The sequence below is a fragment of the Chiloscyllium punctatum genome, chromosome 8 (assembly GCF_047496795.1).
Source record: "Chiloscyllium punctatum isolate Juve2018m chromosome 8, sChiPun1.3, whole genome shotgun sequence".
Taxonomy (NCBI): Eukaryota; Metazoa; Chordata; class Chondrichthyes; order Orectolobiformes; family Hemiscylliidae; genus Chiloscyllium; species Chiloscyllium punctatum.
The window spans coordinates 44,471,429-44,492,133 of record NC_092746.1 but is presented as its reverse complement, the minus strand read 5'-3'; the positions used below and the strand labels follow the sequence as shown (position 1 = coordinate 44,492,133).

Below are 20,705 nucleotides of genomic sequence, written 5' to 3'. Positions count from 1 at the left end.
CAGATCAGCCATGATCTCGAAGAATGGAGGAACAGACTTGATGGGCTGAAGAGCCAGCTTCTGCTCCTGTGTCTTATGGTCTCCCTCATTCCTCGATAGTTATTAGGCTTGGTATGCTTTTGATGGTGATTTTATTTCTTTAGGGAATATCTTACAACCATGTCTAGTTTAATATGCCAAGTGTTTAACCTATGGTAATCTCAGTTGTGCATTTTACAAGTTTATTCATGACAGGGATGGCATTGGAAGTGCACCCAAAGCATGTAACTTGCAGGACTTCCGAAACCTGAAAATGAATGTGCTAGTTTCATTAGAAGAAAACTTACTCTATTGATGTTACTGTTTAAGTAACTCATTCCTTAATGAGTATTATAAAATATTTGTTTACATGCTCCAGAGCACAATGCAGGTGTTCATCAAGGTAGTGTCCTAAGCTTAATCATCTTCAGTTGGTTCATCAATGACCTTCCCTCCATCAAAAGGTCAGAAGTACAGATGTTTGCTCAATGTTCAGCACCTTTTGTGACTCCTCAGATACTGAAGCGGTCCATGTTCAAATGCAGCAAGAGCTGGGCGATTTCCAGTAAGAGAGAATCTAACTATTGCGTTTTGACATTCAGTGATATTATCTTTGTTGAATCCCCTGCTCTAAATATCCTATTGACCAGAAACCGAACTGGACTAGCTGTACAAATAATGTGGCTACAAGTGCAAGTCAGAGGCTAGGGATTGTATGGCTAACAACTCATGTTAAGTCTCTCCAGTGCCTGTCAACCATTTAGAAGAGCTAAGAATGAGATGGAATACTCTCCATTGCCTGGATGTGTGTAGCTCAAAAAGCATGGTGTAAAGATAAAATCTTTACCTCAATGTGAACAAAACAAAGGAACTGGTCACTGACTTCAGAATGCGGTTTGGAGGCCATCCTCTATCTGTATCAGTGGTGCTGAGATGGAGATGGTCAAGAACTTAAGATAGTCGAGAATTTAAGAGGATTACCAGGGAAAGCGTAGGGCCGATTAGAATCCAAAGCAGCAACCTGTGCATGGAGCCCATGAATTAAGGCCTTAAATGAATATTTCTCATCTGTATTCACAGAGGAGAAAGATATTGTAGCCAGGAATTTCAATTATGATGTTGAGATTCTAGAACATATTAAATTAATAGGGAGGAAGTGTTATATGTTTCAGCAGGCATAAAGGCGTTTTAAGGGTAAGGGAGGAGATCACTTGGGCCCTGGCAGAGATATTTAATCCTTGGCTGGCCACAAGTGAATTGTCCAATGCATGGAGGACAGCTAATGTAGTTTCATTGTTCAAGAAGGGAGTAGGGACAGGCCAGGTAACTACTGACCTGTTAATCTGGCATCAGTCGTAGGGAAATTATTGAAAAAATTCTCAAGGAATTAATCGACTCTTGGAAAGGCAGGGATTGATCAGGGATAGCCAGCATGGATTTGTTGGAGGGAGGGATGTCTGACTAGTTGAGTTTTTTGAAAAGGTGACTAAATATGAAGGTATCTGATTAATGTGGTTTATTAAGACCTTTGACAAGGTTCCACATGAATTGCAAGTGAAAAAGTTAAGAGTCCATGGGATGCAAGGCAAGTTGGTAAACTGGATCCAACAAGAGCTAGCAAACAGGAGGCAAAGGGTGATAGCGTAGAGATGTTTTTGTGATTGGAAACCTGTGACCAGCAGTGTCCCACAGACATTGTTGCTTGTACCCTTTCTGTTTGATATGTACATTAACAACTTGAATGTGAATGTTGAATTTATAATTAGTAAGTTTTCAGATGACACAAAAGTTGGTGGTGTTGTTGTGGTCTCAGGTTGCAGTCTGATATTGATCAGCTAGTAAATTGGGCAGAGAAATGACAGATGGAATTTACTCTTGATACTTGCTAAGTGATGCATTTTGGGAGGTCCAATAAGGGAAGGATATACACAATGAATGGTAGGTCCCTAGGGAGTATTGAGGAACCTTAGTGTAAATGTCCATATATCCCTGAAGGTGTCAGCGTGCTGAAGAAAGTTTATGCAGTGCTTTCCTTCTTTCACCAGGATATGGAATATAGGAGCAAGGAAGTCTTGTAACAACTTTATAGGATAATTCTGGCCATCAACTATCAAAAGGACATGATTGCACTGGAGAGGAGCAAAGAGATTCATCCCAGGCAACATCCTGGCGAAAATTCTCAATTACGAGGAGAGACTGGATACTCTGGGAGGGTTTGTTTTTCATTGTAGCAGAGAAGGCTGAGGAGAGATCTGATTGAGGTATATAAAATTATGAGAAACGTAGACAGAGTAGATCATGAGAATCTCTTCCCCGTGGCAGACATGTCTAAGACTAGAGGCCATAAGTTTAATGTGAGGAGTAAGTGGTTCAGAGGAGATATGAGAAAAACGTGTTCACTCAGAGGATGGTAAAAATATGGAATATGTTGCCTGAGAGAGTGGTGGATGCAGATACTCTTGCAACACTTAGGAAGCATCTGGATGAGCATTTGAAATGCCATGGCATAGCAGGCTTTGGACCAAGTGCGAGTACATAGGACTTGCATAGTTTGGTGTTTATTGGTTGGTGTAGACATGGTGGGCTGAAGTACTTGTTTCTATATTGTATGACTGTTCTTGTGTTCTGTACTTCCAAATGACTATTTCCATTCTTTATGTCAATGAGTTATGATGGCAGTTAGCTTAATCAATTATGGTTGTGTGAGATTCTTGGTTTGATAACGTGCAGAGAAAGGTGAACCCTCTTAGATGGAACTGCATTAGTAATAAAATCGTAATTAACTCGTAGGCACTTCACTAGAATACTTTTGGATATAGTGCCTTTTTGGCTTTGGCTATTTTATTTCCACCATAATACTGACGTATTTTTACAAATACATCACTGGGTGATTGATACACTATAACCATCTGTTGTTTTAAATTTATTATACATGGGTTTGCAGGAATAAATATAAACGCAGACAACACATTTTAAACTCCATTTTAATTCAGTAGCCATTTCTATATTTGCAAGACTTTCCGTTCTGTTTGTGAATGTTGGATATCTGGGCTGAACCTTAGACATATAGACAGATCAATGAAACTGAACCCAAATCTTTCAATTCAAGATGATTGTTTTATCTTGTCTTTCTCAACTGAACATTTTACTTAAACTGCAAAGTTAAAATTGTATTAATAATAGTAATCAAACAGTTGAACCTTCTCTAAAATATGTGCTTTTGTGTTGGTTCATATGATGGTATAACACCAGCATTAAGATTGGAAAGTGGGATTTATATAAGAATCTGAGATAGGAAAACAAAATAAACCTAAAATATTTCCTTTGCTTTTCACCAAATGTGATTCAGCTCTTGAAACATCAACTGAAATACTACTAAAGTCAAGGCTTTGAGACATCAGATGTCTCATAACTTAACATCTGATTACAAATAGATAGTCTTGATGTTTGTAGCTAGGTTTTAATTATTTAGAAATTGAAGTGTAACTTAATGTGTTAAAATGATTTTGCTATTGAAAGTGCTGTGATGTTACTTTTTATTATTGCATTTTAAGTTTGTTTTGTGTAGTCTTGATAAAAACAATGGTGAAAACCAGATTAAACAGTTTCAAACCTGGCAGTATTAATTTTTGTTTGAAAACTTCTACATTCAGTGTAGTGTCACATGGACAAATTGAAGTTCTGACCACATTTTACACTCATTCTTTTCATAGGCTGGTGCTTCACAAGTTGTCTTCACTAATCCATTGGAGATTGTCAAAATCAGGTTACAGGTGGCAGGTGAAATCACTACAGGACCTCGTGTCAACGCATTAAATGTCATAAAGGAGTTGGGTTTTGCTGGACTATATAAGGTACAGTGTGAGAATGATCTGCCAACAGCTACACTTTTATCTCCTCCCTCAGCATCCAAGATGCCAAACACTACTGGGTGAAATAGCAATTTACATGTACGTTTGGAATACTGCATTAGCTGCTTATAATTCAATCTGTACTACATTGATGGGAGTAATGATTTCAGCTACTGGTGCTTCTTGACAAGTCAGATCCCAGAATGAAATCTGGCTTGATACTATTTTTTTGTTTTAGTTAACATGGTGGTTAGTTACTGAAACATAGCCATATGAAACAGCAGAGTTCCTTCCAGAACAGAGAAGAAGTGTTTTTTCACAGAGAATGAAAAGTGAAACACACCAATTTATCTAAATACAGAATACTTTGAATTTTTTAAAACACATAGCAAAAATAAATCTTATCCTTTTTCCTGATGCTATCTGTTACAAAGACACAAATCCAGAGGCATTATCCGCTATATCAAAGCTTTAAGTTCAACTTGACTGATTCTTCTTGTTTCTGTCCTGTGAGATGTGAAGTCTTCTCACATGAATACTCTCAAAATTTAGAGTTTAGACCTTCTCAGCTTCTAATAACCTTGGTATTTCTAACTAAACCTTCCTGGTCTGGAAGTAGTAAAACCTAAACTTTTCTACTGTGGTGACCGTACTTTCCCTGAACTCCTTCTTAGGAGTTAAGCAATATTTCAGGTCTCCTGTGAACTGCTCCAAAATGTTTATTCCTTGGAGTCATTAAAATATTTGAGGTTGTTGGGAGGTCAATCCTCTTAGTCCCAGACACCACTGCAGCAATTCATATGAGTAGATATTTTCTAATTGGCCTGTTCACTATGTTAGTACACATCTCTGGAACAGGTCGAACTTGAACCTAGGTCTCCTAGCTGAAAAGCGGTGATACTGTCCTAAGTCTGAGTGGTAGTTTAATTGCATTCGGTTCTGATATGATATGATAGTTTGGTTCTCGTGCACTCTCATGTTATAAGCAAATCGTGCAATAGCCATGCCATTTAAACTAATGGGACCGGAATCACATTATTGCCAATACAGGTAATGGTCTAAATTCTTCAATCATTTTAAAGCCAATTTGTGTAGAGTTGTTGTCATATCTGAGGAATTGTGCATAGTGTTGATCATAATACATTTATCAGCAAGCATGCCTAATTATGATCTAATGATAGAAAGAAGGTAATTGATTAAACAACTGAAGATAGTTGGGCCTAGAACAGTACCTGTAGGAGCTAGGGATATTGTGGTGCAGTGGTAGTATTCCTACCTCTGGGTCAGAGGAGCTGAGTTCAAGTCTGAACTGATTGAGATATATGTCATAGTGTATCTGAGCAGGTGATTAAAAAATGTGTTTTGAGTTCAGACCACAACATGAGACACCCCCTCAAATCAGTTGCAACAACATACAGTCAGTTCTGCTATAATGAGTGTTTTTTCAATGAGAATTGGTTTTAACGTGATTGAAGAATTTAGACCTTTATTTGTAGAATGTGAACTTCCCTTACCTGTATTGTCTATAACCTGATTCTGGCCCCATTATTTTAAATGGCGTGGCTATTGCACGATTTTCTTATAATATGAGTCAGCATGAGAACCAAACTATCGTATCATATCAGAACCAACTGTACTTAAAATATCCCTCAGAATCAGGATAGTATCCCTGCTTTTGAGCTAAGAGACCTAGGCTCAAATCCCACCTGTTCCAGAGATGTGTACTAACATTGTGAACAGGTTGATTAGAAAATATCTACTCAAAGGAATTGCTGCAGTGGTGCCTGGGACTAAGATGATTGACCTCCCAGCAACCACAAACATTTTAATAACTCCAGGTTAGCAAGGGGAAATGGGGCCCATGGAAATGGGTACAGCGCATTAGTTGGCATTCATTGTCATGGTTTGGGAATTGAGAATGAAGGGATGGCGTGCGGGCTGGGGGGCGTAGTGGGTTAGTGCCAGGGACCCTATGCTGGGTTTCCACCTGACTACTTGGATAACTAACTCGCAAGCTCCTCTGCTTTTCCCAGATTGCCCATCCTGCCATTTTTTAATGTTTGCATGGTGTGTGGGCTTCGATTGGGCCAGCACTTAGCTGATTGTCCATCCATAGTCGCTTGTGTGATTTCGGGGGTGCTGTTTCCTTGAGGTATTGCACTCCATATCGGTTGGCACACCTTCCATGCTGATAGTCAGGGAATTTTAAGATTTAGACCCAGGGACAGTGAAGGAATAGTGAAAGATTTTCAGGTCAGGATGGTGAGTGGTTTGGAGGGGATTTTACGGGTTTTAGTGTTCACCTGTATTTTCTGACCTTATTCGTCTAGATGATAGTGGTCATGGTTTGAATGTTGCCGTTTAAGGAATCTTTCTCTAGTGGTGGAGAGAGTGAGTGTTTAAGTGCTGCTGACCAAATGGTTTGCTTTGTCTTGGATGATGTCAAGCTTCCTGTATAGGAGCTGTACTCATCCAGGTAGGTGGAAAATACTCCATTGAACTTCTGACATCTAATCTAGCTCTCCCAGATGGAAATGGGAAGTCTGGGTGGCCACTGATTGAGTTCTGCACACCAACCCAGAAATAAAACTTGCGGGTTTAATGTTTGTAACTTTGTTTTAATATTAATATCAGTCCACCGTACTATCCTTATTTTCCTTTAATTTTCTACATTGGTTCCACTAATGTTCAAATTGGTTCCTTCCCAAATTTGGATATTTGTTCGTGCTTTGCATAGCCTTATTAGAGATTTTATTTTAAAACATTCTTCTTCTATTAGTGGTGTTTCATCCAATTTTTCTTCTGGATGAAACATTAGACCAAGGCACTGTCTATCTGCACAGATGATTGTAAGATATGGCATTGTACTAATTGAAGAACAGGAAAATATATGTGGCATCCCGGTTGACATTTATCCTTCAACCAGTATTGCTGAAACAGATTAAGTTGCTATGCATCACTGATGCTATGTCCAAGTTGACAGCTTCGTTTCCTTAAGTTTCAGCAGTGACTAAATTTCAAAAGCATTTTTTCAGTTGTAAACATTTTGGGACGAGATTGTGAAAGGTGCTGTATAAATTAAAGTTCCTTTCATTCTTTCCTTTAACTTCCTGTTTGTTTCTTCGCTTTTCTTTACAGTGACAACAGGTTGTATTTAACAAAATAAATAGAGTTGGAATGAAATTCAACTTTTAACATCCTACCTGACTCAAATCTATCCATTTTGGGGGATTAAAAGTTACCTCATAGACTCTACTGATGAGATAAATAACATAAGTAGAAACTTCCAACAGTGCTAACTGATGTTCCTTTACTATATTGGACAACATTTTTATTTGTCAGACCTGCAACCCAGTTTGGGAAATCATTTGTGATCTCTTGGAGTACAATTTTAGTGTTGCTGCTTTGGATCTACAATGTAAATGAGCCAAATGCAGACCACTTTGCTTCTTCATCACAGTGCAGGATGGTTTCACAATCAGCATGTGTTGTGGATCTGCCTTAATGGCACTGCAAGATTGTTTTGCCCCTCTAAATTTCAAGACCAGTGAGAAATAAAATAAGGTTCTTTACAGAATGGCAAAAGCTATGTGCAACATGATACACTTGGCATGTTGCCTGTCTTAAGGAGTGCTTTCTCTGAAACTCAAGCCTTACCCAAAGTTGCTGAAGCAATTCAAATATTTTACACAGCTCAGATGGCTAAGTGCAGTTTTAAAGTGTTACGTGTAAGTGATAATTTTTGTGTATTTTATAATTTTGAGAGCCATTCTTGTTCTTTAACATGAAGTTGAATCTTTTTATTTATCACTCTAGAGTTTTCTTCCAAATAGACAATTGTATGTTCACTGCAGGAGATGAGGTTAAATCAGTAAATACCAGACCTGCTGGCTCCTTTTGTTCAGTCCAACACAGAGAGGCCTTTGTGAGCATAATTATCCTCCCATATTAGAAAAGTAGTTTATTTAGCTCCTTATTTGCTCCTGGAATTATAATTAAAATTAAAATGGAATTATAATTTGAAAAAAAAATGCCCTCGATAATGGTCTGGTTTCTTACCTGACTCATCCTACAACCTGAGATAGTAGTTTTTCTTTATTGATTTAGTCGCTCAGATACAATTCAAAATTAATGAATTTACGGTTGCCAAAGTACTTGGAGGGAGACATTCAATGCACATTTTTCCAGAGAATTTGTTCAAGGTGTAACTGACCCAGGAGCTTCATGCCAACCAAATTTATCCCTTGGTAGTCACTGACTCGGAATTTTCTCAAGTAGATGGATCCTGATATTTGCACCAGATTGAAATCGAAGTTTCAGCCTTGTAAACAGCATTAGTAGAAATAAAAAAAATTTTGCATTGCCTTCTTTGATACAGGCTTCTAAACTGAAGTAGTTGGTTAGTGGCGGTTGACAGTAATAACATTTAAGTTAAATCTGCCCTAATCATGCACTGATTGGAGATGGCTGAAGGAAAAGTACAGATTTTATATTTAAGTAGCAGACTCTTGTTTTATTAACCAATTTATTTAATGTTAACTGGATTCTATCATGCTGTTTAATTTTCACAATTTTATGTCTGTTTTTAAGGAGAATTCTTATCAGTGTGTGATCTTTACGTTTGTTAAATATAAAATAGCAAGCTTGAAAGAGGAAATTACCTCACTAGAAAAACCTTCTAATTCTTCTTTCACAAGTCTAGTTTCATTTGAAACCTGTATTTCTCAAAGTGGAAATTCCTTTTTAGCCCTTAATTTGTAATGTAGATAGCAAAATAAAAGAAAAATCGCTGTGATTGTCAGAATAAAATGCTGTCAGTAGGTTTTAAAAATTTGCATGAAATGTTTCTATGAAAATATAGAGTATTCATAGTTGGTTGGACTTTTCTTTCATTTGCCATCAGTGAAGTTGCTGATCTTTTATGAAAGATTAGGTTGTTACTGTAAGAGGATTTGTAACAGATCAGCCCTCCTTACCAACTAAAAGATAACATTTTTCTTGAAAGTGACATTTCTCAAAAGAATATTTCATGAAATTATTCTGGGCAACTTTTTTTTGTAATAAATTTCTGGACTGCTGAGGTTACATTGTAGTAGAAAAATACTACTGTATGCAACTAGATGTGGTGGCATATTTTTTTTAAAAAGGCAGGTTTGTTCTTTCGGTGGAACCTTCCCCAAAATTTGAAGTTACATTTTCAATTAATGGATTTTTGCAATGCTGTGCACTTATAATGTTTTCTGGGGTTTTTTTTCTGAATTCCAGCATTTTCATTCTATTTTTATTATTCTGTAATTAGCTTTTATTGTCTGATTTATTAAAATGTCCAGTTTCAAACCAGTATATTAACAAGTAAACATTGTTTTAAAGTGAAAGATGGTTTGTGGCTTTATCTAATTGTGATATTATTTTAGTAATTGTTGAAAATGTTTTCATACATTAGAGCTATATTGGCCATTATTTAGCTAAGTTTTAGAACCATGTGGGGAATGTATTTACTAAGGAAAATATTAATATTTTCAAGAATACTTATTTGCTGCATGAAAGACTAAAGAAGTGTGTCATTTTGTCTCACTCAATGATTCTTAATGTTAGAATTTGAATTTTTGGGGTAAGTGATTTGTCTTTTAACCAAAGCTGTGAATTATTAGGCAGCTGGTTGCTTTTTATGAGAACTGTTGCAAGTGTTACATATCACCTGATAACTCAACAACATTATTCCATATTGATCCATATGGATTAGGAATTTTCCATGTTAATTCTCTTTGCCATGTACTGAGTAACTGCTCCCTGGAAGGGTTGTGATAAGGAGTTACAATGCATAATAGTAGCCATAGATTAAGAGCAAAATGTAACCAGGTCCCAGGGTCAGCGAGAGTCTCAATCTGAAGTTGAGTTAAGGTGTGATTAGGGTTCTGGGAAGAAGGGTCACTGGCAACCACCTTCGTTATGATGGCAAATCCTTCAATTGTGTGCTGAGGATGAGAAACCTTTCCCAGGGGTATGCAAATAAACTCAAGGCCTATGGTGACTGGCCTGGTTGCCACTGGTTCGATACTGGTGGCAATGGATAAAACCTTTAAGTGGATATTAATTTCCTACTTAAGGACCACAATTGGTGTTTGGACAAGTAGGCCATTTGCACTTCATCCTATCCTGATCTTAACCAGGGTGGGGGTGGGAAGGTGATATTTCCCCATCCTGGACCCTTCAGTCTGATTGAATGCTTCTCTGACTCCAAACCCACCTTGGGAACGGGCATTAAATTCCGCCTCATGTCTGTCCACAAATTCTCAAAGCTGAAGTGTTCTTGCGTGAATATCAGGTGAGGACCAGCTTGATTGCCATGTCTCTCACAAGGTTTCCAGCATCTGCAGTCATTGTTTTTACCTATGTACAAGGCAAAAAAAACACAGATCAGTAGAATAAAAGATGTGTAATATAACTTGATGATTGGACCCAGCAAACAACAATGAAAAGGAACCTGCACTGACTATACTTAGCTCTGCCTCAAGGAGAAGACCATAAGACATAGGAGCAGAAATTAGGCCATTCAGCTCATCAAGTCTGCTCCGCCATTCAATCATGGCTGATAAGTTTCTCGACCCCATTCTCCCACTTTCTCCCTGTAACTCTTGATCCTCAAAGCCACTGAACCCTCCAAGGATACACTGGCAAAGCTTTTTCTTGTACCCTCCACCAGTTCAGTGACTTTCACCTAAATGGGTTCTCTATCTAGATTAGAATTGGGTGTGTAATCTGGTGAGTATATCACTGTTGCATCACTGCTGCCTGTTAAAGGAACATCCCAGCACTGCTCAAGACTAGGCAATTATTCAGCCCAGTGTAGAGGATGATCCCATGGTCTTGGCTATCAACACAGAAACACTCAGGAATAGGCAGTTTTGTTAGGGGCAATGAGTAAACTGGATTAAAAATGGGAGGAGTCCATCAATGCTACCAGTTCCTTAGCTCTGGCATGCACGTGTCTGGCTGCCTGCTTGGACTGGTCGGATCATGAGGTACTAGTTATTCATCTTTGCCAAAAAGATTTAATTCAGTTTGGACTTATCTCTTTCTTGAAATTAGATCATGTAGTTAGTAAATGCAATAATATGCAGCAGTAGTGGCATTCAAGCAAAAATATTCCCTTTTCTTAGAGTTAAGTACAGACACTACAGAATTATGTATCTTATGACTGGGGAAGGAATCTACAAGTTGGCTTGTGCTAAATGTTTTGTTCCTGGATTAAACAGATATATATATAGATTAAGTAAGCGTTATCTCATGGCCTCATCTCGGCTTGATTTGGTTAACATAATTTTAGCAATAGACGATGTGGTACATAGATCATGTACTAACACTACAATTCATGTAATAAAGATAATACTTTCTTACAAAAATAAAATGCTGCTGATGCTGTAAATTTGAAATAAAAAGTCAGTGCTGGAGATACTTCTGAGCGCAGCAGCATTTATGGAGAGTAAGAATTAGAATTTCACGATTCGTCAGAATTTTAATCAGAATTAGTACTTGCTATTTATCACATCGTTTTGTTTACTCATTGCTGATTCAATGTTTAAAACATTTCATTACAGATTTCTTTGGCAGCTAACATCAGAAGATCTTTCAAACATCTATTGATTACTAAACTGTGGTTTCTCATTCTCACAGGGTGCAAAGGCTTGTTTTTTGCGCGATATTCCATTCTCTGCCATCTACTTTCCTTGTTATTTTCACTTAAAAACAGCCTTTGCAAATGACAATGGGCAGGTGCAATCTGTAAATCTGCTGTTGGCAGGAGCTTTGGCTGGTGAGTACCCATTTTTTTGCCTCTGCCTGTACTGTCTGCTTAATAGAAGTGTTGGTGCCATATACATTCTGTGATAACCAGATAATTTTTCAAATTGTATACTCAATTTAAGGTTAGTTATTCTGCTGTGCCGCATTAGGTGGATAAAGTTGTTGAATATTAATATTGTGACTACAGGAGCAGCTCTGAATCTGGGTTTTTAGCAATGACTGGTTTGCCACCTGACTCCCCAAAGCCTACCTACCATTTTCAGGATACTAGTCAGGAATGTGATGGAAATAATTTCCATTTCATGGATGAGTGCAGTTCCAACAACACTCAAGATGCTCACCGCAATCCACGGTAAAGGAGCCCACTTGATCAACTCTCTATACCAACGATTCACTCACCCCACGCCAAAATCGTATGATACACTGCTGCAACTTGTCAAGGTTTCTTCTGTAATCCTTCCCAAACCCACAGCTTCTACTACTTAGAAGAACACTAGTTGCAGATAAATAGGAACTGTGTTATTTTCAAGTTCTTCTCCAAATCACACACCATCTTGACTTGGATATGTATCTTGAATTCTTCGCCATCATTTGGTCAATGTTGTGGAACTCCACTCCCCACAGCACTGCAAGAATACCTTTTATACACAACTTGAACCAGTTCAAGAAAGTGGCTTAGCCTGAGGGTAATTTTGGATGAGCAATAAATGCCTTGCCAACTGCACCCACTTCCTATGAATGAATGAAGAATTAACGTAGTTTGATCTAAGACATTTGTGTGTCTACCTCGGCGTTATTTGTTTGAGCCACAAACTACATGGAGATTACAATAATCTTGATTCTGCCACAAAACTTACACTTATGCTTCATTCTTTCCTGTTGTAAATCTTAATTATCCTTTGAGGCCTGCTAACCTAAAGGTTCACAGTGCAATTTCATAATGTCCTGTAAACCAAATTTTGAACTTTAGGCCTCTTTAACATTTAACCTAATTCTGTTAGTTAAGAAATTGGGTCCACTTCATTAGTTTGAGGTTCAGTTACAGAAGAAATTATAAGATTCATGATTTATATACCTCATGCACCTGCCAATCTCCAGTACAACAAACTTTATTTTAACTGGTACCTTGTGAACTGGCTCTTGGTAAATCGACAAAAATTATATACCTCAAATACCACAATATTTATGTTGTAAGTGTCTATATGTCTGCATTACATTTCTATTACTTACTGAGTTTTTACATTGATTTTAAGAGATGTGTTGATGTTTCCAAATAGAACTTAGTGATGATGTCGTGAAGCTTTGCTTGGTCAGCGTTTACTACATACCTTTTAATTTTCTGGAGTATTTGATCAACTGGCACACTCCTGGTCTCATAAATAACTTGAATAAAAAGTTTGCTGTACTAATGTTTCTCATAGAATTCCTACGGTGTGGAAACAGGCCTTTGGCCCAACAAGTCCACACCGACCCTCCGAAAAGTATCCCACCCTAACCTATTACTCTACTTTTACCCTTGACTAATGCACCTACCCTACACATCCCTGAACACTATTATGGGCAATTTAGCGTGGCCAATTCAGCAAACCTGCACATCTTTGGACTGTGGGAGGAATCCAGAGCACCCAGAGGAAGTCCACGCTGACATGGGGAGAATGTGCAAACTCCACACAGACAGTCACCCGAGGCTGGAATTGAACCTGGGTCCAGAGTTGTGAGGCAGCAGTGTTATGTTTGTCTTATACTTAAATTTTAAGTTGAGATATTTTCTTTCTTCCCCATCCCTGATTTATCAACATTGCGTACGAACGTAAATCGAGGAAGCTGAAAGGTGCTTCTTCTTGTACTACTTTATATATCAAGTCTCATGATGATGTGTGCTGTAGTATGTTATTTTTCTATTTTTTTGTTCTCACTGTAGAAGAGCACTTCAGTTCCATTGGAAGCAATTCAGTATTATTCCTGATTTGCTGCTGAATCCACTAACTGCCTGTACACTCCAAAACTATTAATTTCACACTAAAGCAACTATACAGAAGAGAGAAGGTATACTTGTAGTGTTGCATGAAGCGTAAACCACAGGCCCAGGAAAATGGCCTGGGCACATGGATTGAAATCTCACCATGGTAGCTGGTGGAATTTAAATTCAATTAGTAAATCTGGAATATAATATCTAGTGCAAATAGTGGTGACCATAAAACCACCATTCTCTTGTCATGTTTTTAAAAAAATCTGGCTCGCTGTCCTTAAGGAAGCAAAATCTGTATTCTTTCTTGGTCTGGCCGAGTGACTTTATGACTACTCTCTGCCACTCAATTCAATAGTAATTGGGGATTGATAATAAATGCTGGCCTTGCCAGAGATGTCTACACCCCAGGAAAGAGTAAAGAAAACAAAATATTATAATGCATAATTAGGGAGCAATTAGGCATCAATGAAGATTTCTCTGGCATTTACTCTGATGTTGGTGAAGGTTTGTATAGATCAGCAATGGTGGAACTGCATTGCAGGCTTATCTAGATATTAACCAAAATAGCATGAAGAACCTACTGTCGATTGCTCCTACTCCAAATGTTGCCCATCAAGCCTGCTCTTCTTTTAGTTAAGATTATGTCTTATCTGATGGAGGCTTTAATTATAACTTCCTGCTTATCCCTGTAACCCTTGTCAATCAAAAATCTGTCAAGTTCAACTTTTTATATATGCATTAAATCACCTTGCACTGTAGAAGAAAATTCAAAAGACTAGCAACTCCCTGAGAGAAAAACTTCCTCCTTATCTCTATCTTAAGTAGAACAGTCGTTATTTTGAAACTAAACGGTCCCCAGATGTATATTCTTCCATTCGCCCCAGTATCTACCCTATCAGGTTCCCTCAGGTAGAACTTTAACAATAATATGACCTTTCAATTTACTAAACTACACTGAGTATAGTTTGGCCCGCTTAACCTTATTTCATATGAAAATCCTTTCATCCTAAGTATCTCCTAAGTGAACTTCCAAAATCTGTTTTCAATGCCAATATACTCTTCCCTAAGTAAAGATATGAAAACGGTACACGGTACTCCAAATGTGGTCTCACCAAAGTCCTATACAGTTGTAGGAATACTTTCCTGCTTTTATTCTCCGTTTGCCTTACTATAAAAGCCCATATTCCATTTGCCTTCGTAATTTCTTGTACCTGCAAGCTAAACCTTTGTGGTGCATGTACAAGAGTACCCAGATAATCTCTCTGTACTGTAACATTCTATAGTCTGTATTTAAATAGCATTTTGTTTTTCTACTCTTTCTGTCAAAGTGGACAGCCTTTATTTTCTCACATTATATTCATATACCAAATGTTTTTCTGTTCACGCAACCTGCCTATATCTCTCTGCATATTCCTTATGGCCACTTCACTATTTGATTCCCTACTTGCCTTTGTATTATCATCAAATTTAGCTACGAATTACTTAATTCCTTCTTTCAAGTCATTGATATAGATTGTAAGTAGTACTAATCTGTGCAGCAATCTGTTAAATATGTTTTTTTCCAACTGAATAATGATTGCGTTTTCCATGCTGACCTATAGGTAGCCAGTCCTGCATATGTGCAAATGTTCACCCCTAACATCCTGAATTCTTAACTTATGAAGGGATATTCTTAAGTTTGCTCCTTAACAGATGCCTTTTGGAAATCTCTTGAATTCTCTCGTGGTAAGGAAGTGGGTCGGATATAGGTGCTTCTCCAATTTAAACTTGTTGTTGACAATTCTAGAAATTTTTAGTAAGTTATTTCTGCATACTTCCAGACCCAAACTACTCCAGTTGAGTATGGTTTCACACGTTCTTTTATTTTTAAATGTTTGCTGTTTTCCTTATTAGGGATGCCAGCAGCTTCTCTAGTAACACCTGCCGATGTTATCAAAACAAGATTACAGGTGGCTGCACGTGAAGGGCAAACTAAATATGATGGACTGATGGACTGCTTTTGGAAAATCCAGCGACAAGAAGGCCTAGGTGCTTTGTGGAAAGGAGTTGCAGGTACAGAAATAGGAATTTATTTGTTTTTTATGTGAAGTACTTTGATTTGACCCATGTATCCATTTTTATTTGTTTTGCTCTCACAGCCCGTGTTTTCCGTTCCTCACCCCAGTTTGGTGTTACTTTGTGGACATATGAGATTTTGCATAAGTGGTTCGCTATTGATTTTGGCACGTAAGTAACAGTGTTTCATTTTAAAAGATGTTCCAAAAGTCTTGAATGCAACATTTGTTGTTCCATTGTACATAACGTAGCAGTTGCTTATCATGTACCCATATGCTACATGTGGTCCAAGGTTTGGGGAAGGCAGGGTGAAGAGCTAACAAATTACTTGTGTAGTGTGACAACTGTTCTGTGGATAAAGTACAGCAGGTCGTCCACAGGCATCACATAGCAAACAGTAACCTGTCTTTGATGGTGCATATTCAGGAAGACAATTGGCCTGAATTGGGATAACGCCAAATTCTTTTTAATACTATTTTTGGAATCTTTACCACCCAAAACAGGTCCCTATGTGGAGCCGAAATTTAATGACTGAATTAAAGGTTGACATATTCCAACACTGTTATATTGTTCTAGCATGTTTGTGGAGCAATAGTCTGGGTCATACTCCAGTGTTCGTGTTGAAGTCAAGCATGAACATAATCTATAAGAACAATTAAGAAAGGCACATTAATGTGCTGATGTACCATGCATCCAAGGCAAAACAATGTGTATAAATTAGTTTAGCAACTTAGCTAGAATATTTTATCCAGTTCTGGGTACTTGAGAAACATTGTGGAGGTTCTGGGTCAGGGGTCAAAATAAATTTTCTGGAGACTTTCTCGAGAGCCATTTTTGTTTTGCAAGCGGTACTTTTGATTTTCAGGGCTTCTTTTCTATTCTTGCTTTTTCTTTATTAGTTGATGCAATCACACAGTAATATTGCATTTGTGCTGTCATATGTGGTAGCTGGACTCTTACACTAAACAGAATTAGGAGAATTCTTCAATATTTTTAATAATCATTACCCCACCATTAAATATAATGTCACAACACACGAGAAACACATTAATTTCCTAGCCATCACTGTGTTTAAATTAGGTTAATTAGCAACAAAGGTTTATTTTCACATTAACTAATACCCACTTCTGCACACTAAACAAACCATCACCCTAAATACACTTTCTATGGACTGATGAGTACAGCTAATGCATCGGTTGCATTGCATATGAACAAAAGTTAGATTTAGCTAGGCAGTCGATACCCTTTTATGCTATATTTCACAGATTTCAGTTTTGAATTTAGCACCAGTTGTTTGAAAAGAATTCCAAACCTCTTCCATACTTCTTGTATCAAAACATTTTCTAATTTCATTTGTGAAAATCTGTGCCGTATCTTATATTCCCAAATCAGGTGTCTTTCTCTGCTGCACTGACAAAAATAATTTAGCATGATTACATTGGGTCAGCAACCATACTTCATCATGTTCGTGTCCCATAATGCGGAAGGCATGTGAATGCCAAAATCAGCATTTCACCTGCCAATTTGAAATCTTTATTTAATAGCTACAAATTTTCATTGCCTGCCATATTTTTCAAACATTTGACTTGAAAAGGTTTTTGTATCTCTTTTGCAAACTGTAACAAGTTGGCACAAGATTAGTAGAAAAGGTCTGTCATTTGGACCGTAGTTGAATGTACCAGCAGATTGATTGAAAGTATGGGATTTGTCTGCCTTTTAAATTAGCATTTATATATTTTTGCACCTACAGTGGAAAATAAAGACTGATTCTGAGGGTGCCTTAGCTATTCGAGCTGTGACCATCGCCCCTCTGCCATGTGATTTTCTGTCCTACAATGCCACTATAGTATGGAACTCCCTTTTGCATTACTGTTTCTCAGAATCCACAGTTTATGTATTCACACCAAGGTTTGATTCGTACTCAGATGTGAATGTAACTGCAACAGAAATTCCACACTGATATTTTTTAACAGTAATTTAAAGACACGAGTTGACTATGTTGTGGCATCTTAAAACAGGCATGAGAAAAATAAAATTGGCCTTGATTAAAACTACAAAGTTGGATGGGAACATGGTGAGTGGTTTACAGTCAGGAAGCAGCCTTCCTTTGCACCTATAAATTATCTCCTTCCTGTTGGATCACCCTAATTGGCCATCTATTTGATTGAATGTACAGACATATCAGAGGCAGGGGCTAGTGAATCAGTTTATGCTAATCTTAGATTCACCAAATTATTTATTCATTTACTCCTTTACATTTCCTTCATTACAACTGTGACTATTTTTCCATAGTATTTAGTTAATTGTAAAGTACTTTAGGATGTCTAACAGTCACAAAAAGCTCTACAAAAGTGCAAATTATTTGTTACAGTTTGGCACCTTAGCAAAGTAGAAATCTGTTATAACATTGTTGTGGTGCCCAGAAAATGAAATCAGGAATGCATTAATAAATAAATATTTATCTTGTACTATTTGTAATGAGCAAAGATTTAAATAAAGGTCTACCTCTTTTAAGAATCATGAGAACTCTTGAGCTATAAGAAAATTCACATATTGAAGCACAATATAATAGACTTACACTGTATTTGCAAAGTCTTTCCATGTTTGTGTCTAAAACAGTCACCACAATTCTGAAAAAAGGACCCTGAGCTTCGGATTGCCTACCATTTCAAAACATTACTCTGTTCCCTGGCCAACATCTCTATCTCAGGTTTGCTGCAGTGCTCTAGCGAAGCTCAGTGCAGATTGGAAAATAACACCTCATTTTCTCCTTGGGGACCCTACAACCTTCTGGACTCAATATTAGAGCCTAAGCTCTGCCATGTCTTTACCCCAGCCCCCACATACCAGGCCTTGTTAACAGTCTGCTATCATATACAGCTCATTGTTAGCCACTAACAGTTCTCGTTAATAGCTATTCACCCTATTAGCGAGATTGTTTTTCACTCCTTTGTTTGTCCAACTGTTCTCCTTTCTCTTTAGGCTCTATTCCCACCCATTGTTTACTCTTTACCCCTCCTCCACCCTATTTTCTGCACATAAACTGACATTTTCCGACTCACCATAAGTTCTGAGGAAGGGTCACTGGATCCAAAATGTTAATTCTGATTTCTCTCCATAGATGCTGCCAGACCTACTGAGTTTTTCCAGCAATTTCTGTTTTTGTTTATTATAATGTTTCCTTACATCGTGACTCCTGAATTTATGCAGCCTTAAGTTGAGACTCCACACATTGGCACAAAGCTGGTCTGTTTTTTTCTAAAAGCTGTTCCACTTCTGAAGGATACTGTGTACTTGTGTGTTTTTCAGAGGGGTCGCAAACATCTCCTGGTGCCGATTAGACTGGTTTGGTACAGAGATTAAAGGGTATTAAGAGGCCTTTTTGTTTATGTGTAAACAGATGAGACTTTAGGCCAAAGTGGTCATGTGTTGGAAGTGACGTGTGTGTATAATGAAAGGGGAATGGTCAGCTCTCTAGCTGAGCAGTTCAGTCCAAAACTAGTTGGGATTTCAACAGTGAGCTGTGTGGAAACCTGTAAGCATCTGTTCCATTTTTCAACTGTATTTTAAGGGGGTTTGCTTATTGCGACTGTTGTGCATATTCTGAACAGCATAATTATGTCTAGTTTGGATAGACTGAGTTCTGGAGGGGTTCCTTGTTCTGTTCTTTGTGTTTCATTGTGTAATTTTGTAAATACATTTCTGTCTGTTTTAAAATCTAGTAGTCAACCTAGCTAGTTTACTCCGGGTAATTCTCACTGTATGCTTACCAAAACAAATTGCAAAGCTATGGTCTGGGTTGTCTGGCTCAAGAATGCTTTGAGTGGTCTGGCCTAGTCCATAACAGATTGGGGCTCTTTGCAGGATTTTAAACAGTGAGTGATAGGTGCTAGTGTCTTTATTTCGGGTGTTGGTTTGGTTGGGGAGACAAAACTTAGGATAGTAATGGCTCTTTCAGTCGCTAAAAGTTTTCTGGAAGTGGATGCGGTGACTTTGGAAGTTTTGCAAAAGTGAATAAGACCAAGCTGCAGGAATTAGCTGAGAAACTGGAATTGGAACTGCCTGCTTCTGTGAGGAACAGAGAGATAATTACTTAGCATTTAAACTTGCTGGAGAAACCATCAGAATCTATAGAGATGACAAGAATTCATTTGCAAAAGAAGCAGCTTGAGTTAGAGGTGAGATATAAAGAAAGGGCAGCGGAAATGAAACAGTTTATGATGAAAAGCAGAAGAGAGGGAAAAGAGAGAGCAGCAGAACAGAGAGAAAGAGAGTGTTTGAACTTCAGAAACTGATACTTAAAAAGGAAAGTCAGCTTAAAAGGCTGGAAATAAAGGCTGAAGGTAACCTGAGTGAGGAAGTAGTGTGAACTCATGTGGACGAGCAGAGAGTTAAAGCAGCAAGGTCAGCAGCTGAAGTGGCTGATGATGATGAGCTGGTTCATAAAACACTGTTTGGCTTCCAGAATCAATTTCAGTCCATAAGCAATAGAAATTGGGGCAAAGAGAAATCCTCATGTGGAAAGGGAAAAGTAGATCTCAGTGAAGATCATAAGGATAACTTACCACAGGGTAAAAAGAAACACTTGAAGGGGACAAAGAAGTTAAAAAGCTCTGGTATTTTCATTGTAATAAAGTGGGCCACAGAAAATTAGTGTTGATAGGCTAGGAGAAAGCCAGATGTAGAAAAAATGGACAAGTCTGGGAGTTTTGTTGGAGTGGTAACAGAAAGCACAGCGGAAGCTAGAAAGCTGCATCAGAGTGTAAAAGATGATCAGAAGTTGGTTAAGGAGGAAGTGCCTGATTGGCTTAAAAATACACATGCAAAGGTAAAGTTTATTCACATAGGCCAGGAGTAGCAGGTAAAGAGGTTACAATATTACGGGACACAGGATCCTCTCAGCCTGTGATGCTGAAAAGCTTTGTCAGGCTCATTAATCCGGGAGCATAGAGGTGAGGCCTCATTCCTGTTGAAGAACTTATGCCTGAAATGTCAATTCTCCTGATCTT

The 20,705-nt window shown here is 37.9% G+C and overlaps 1 protein-coding gene across 1 annotated transcript in view; it reads left to right on the top strand.

Moving 5' to 3' along the window:
• slc25a13 (solute carrier family 25 member 13) overlaps positions 1-20,705 on the top strand; it is a 258,563-nt gene that overhangs the window by 217,711 nt on the left and 20,147 nt on the right. Inside the window, exons 14-17 of the mRNA XM_072575450.1 lie at positions 3,732-3,872; positions 11,544-11,682; positions 15,535-15,693; positions 15,780-15,867. Of these exons, the coding sequence (XP_072431551.1) occupies positions 3,732-3,872; positions 11,544-11,682; positions 15,535-15,693; positions 15,780-15,867 (527 nt within the window). The remainder of the gene's footprint in view (positions 1-3,731; positions 3,873-11,543; positions 11,683-15,534; positions 15,694-15,779; positions 15,868-20,705) is intronic.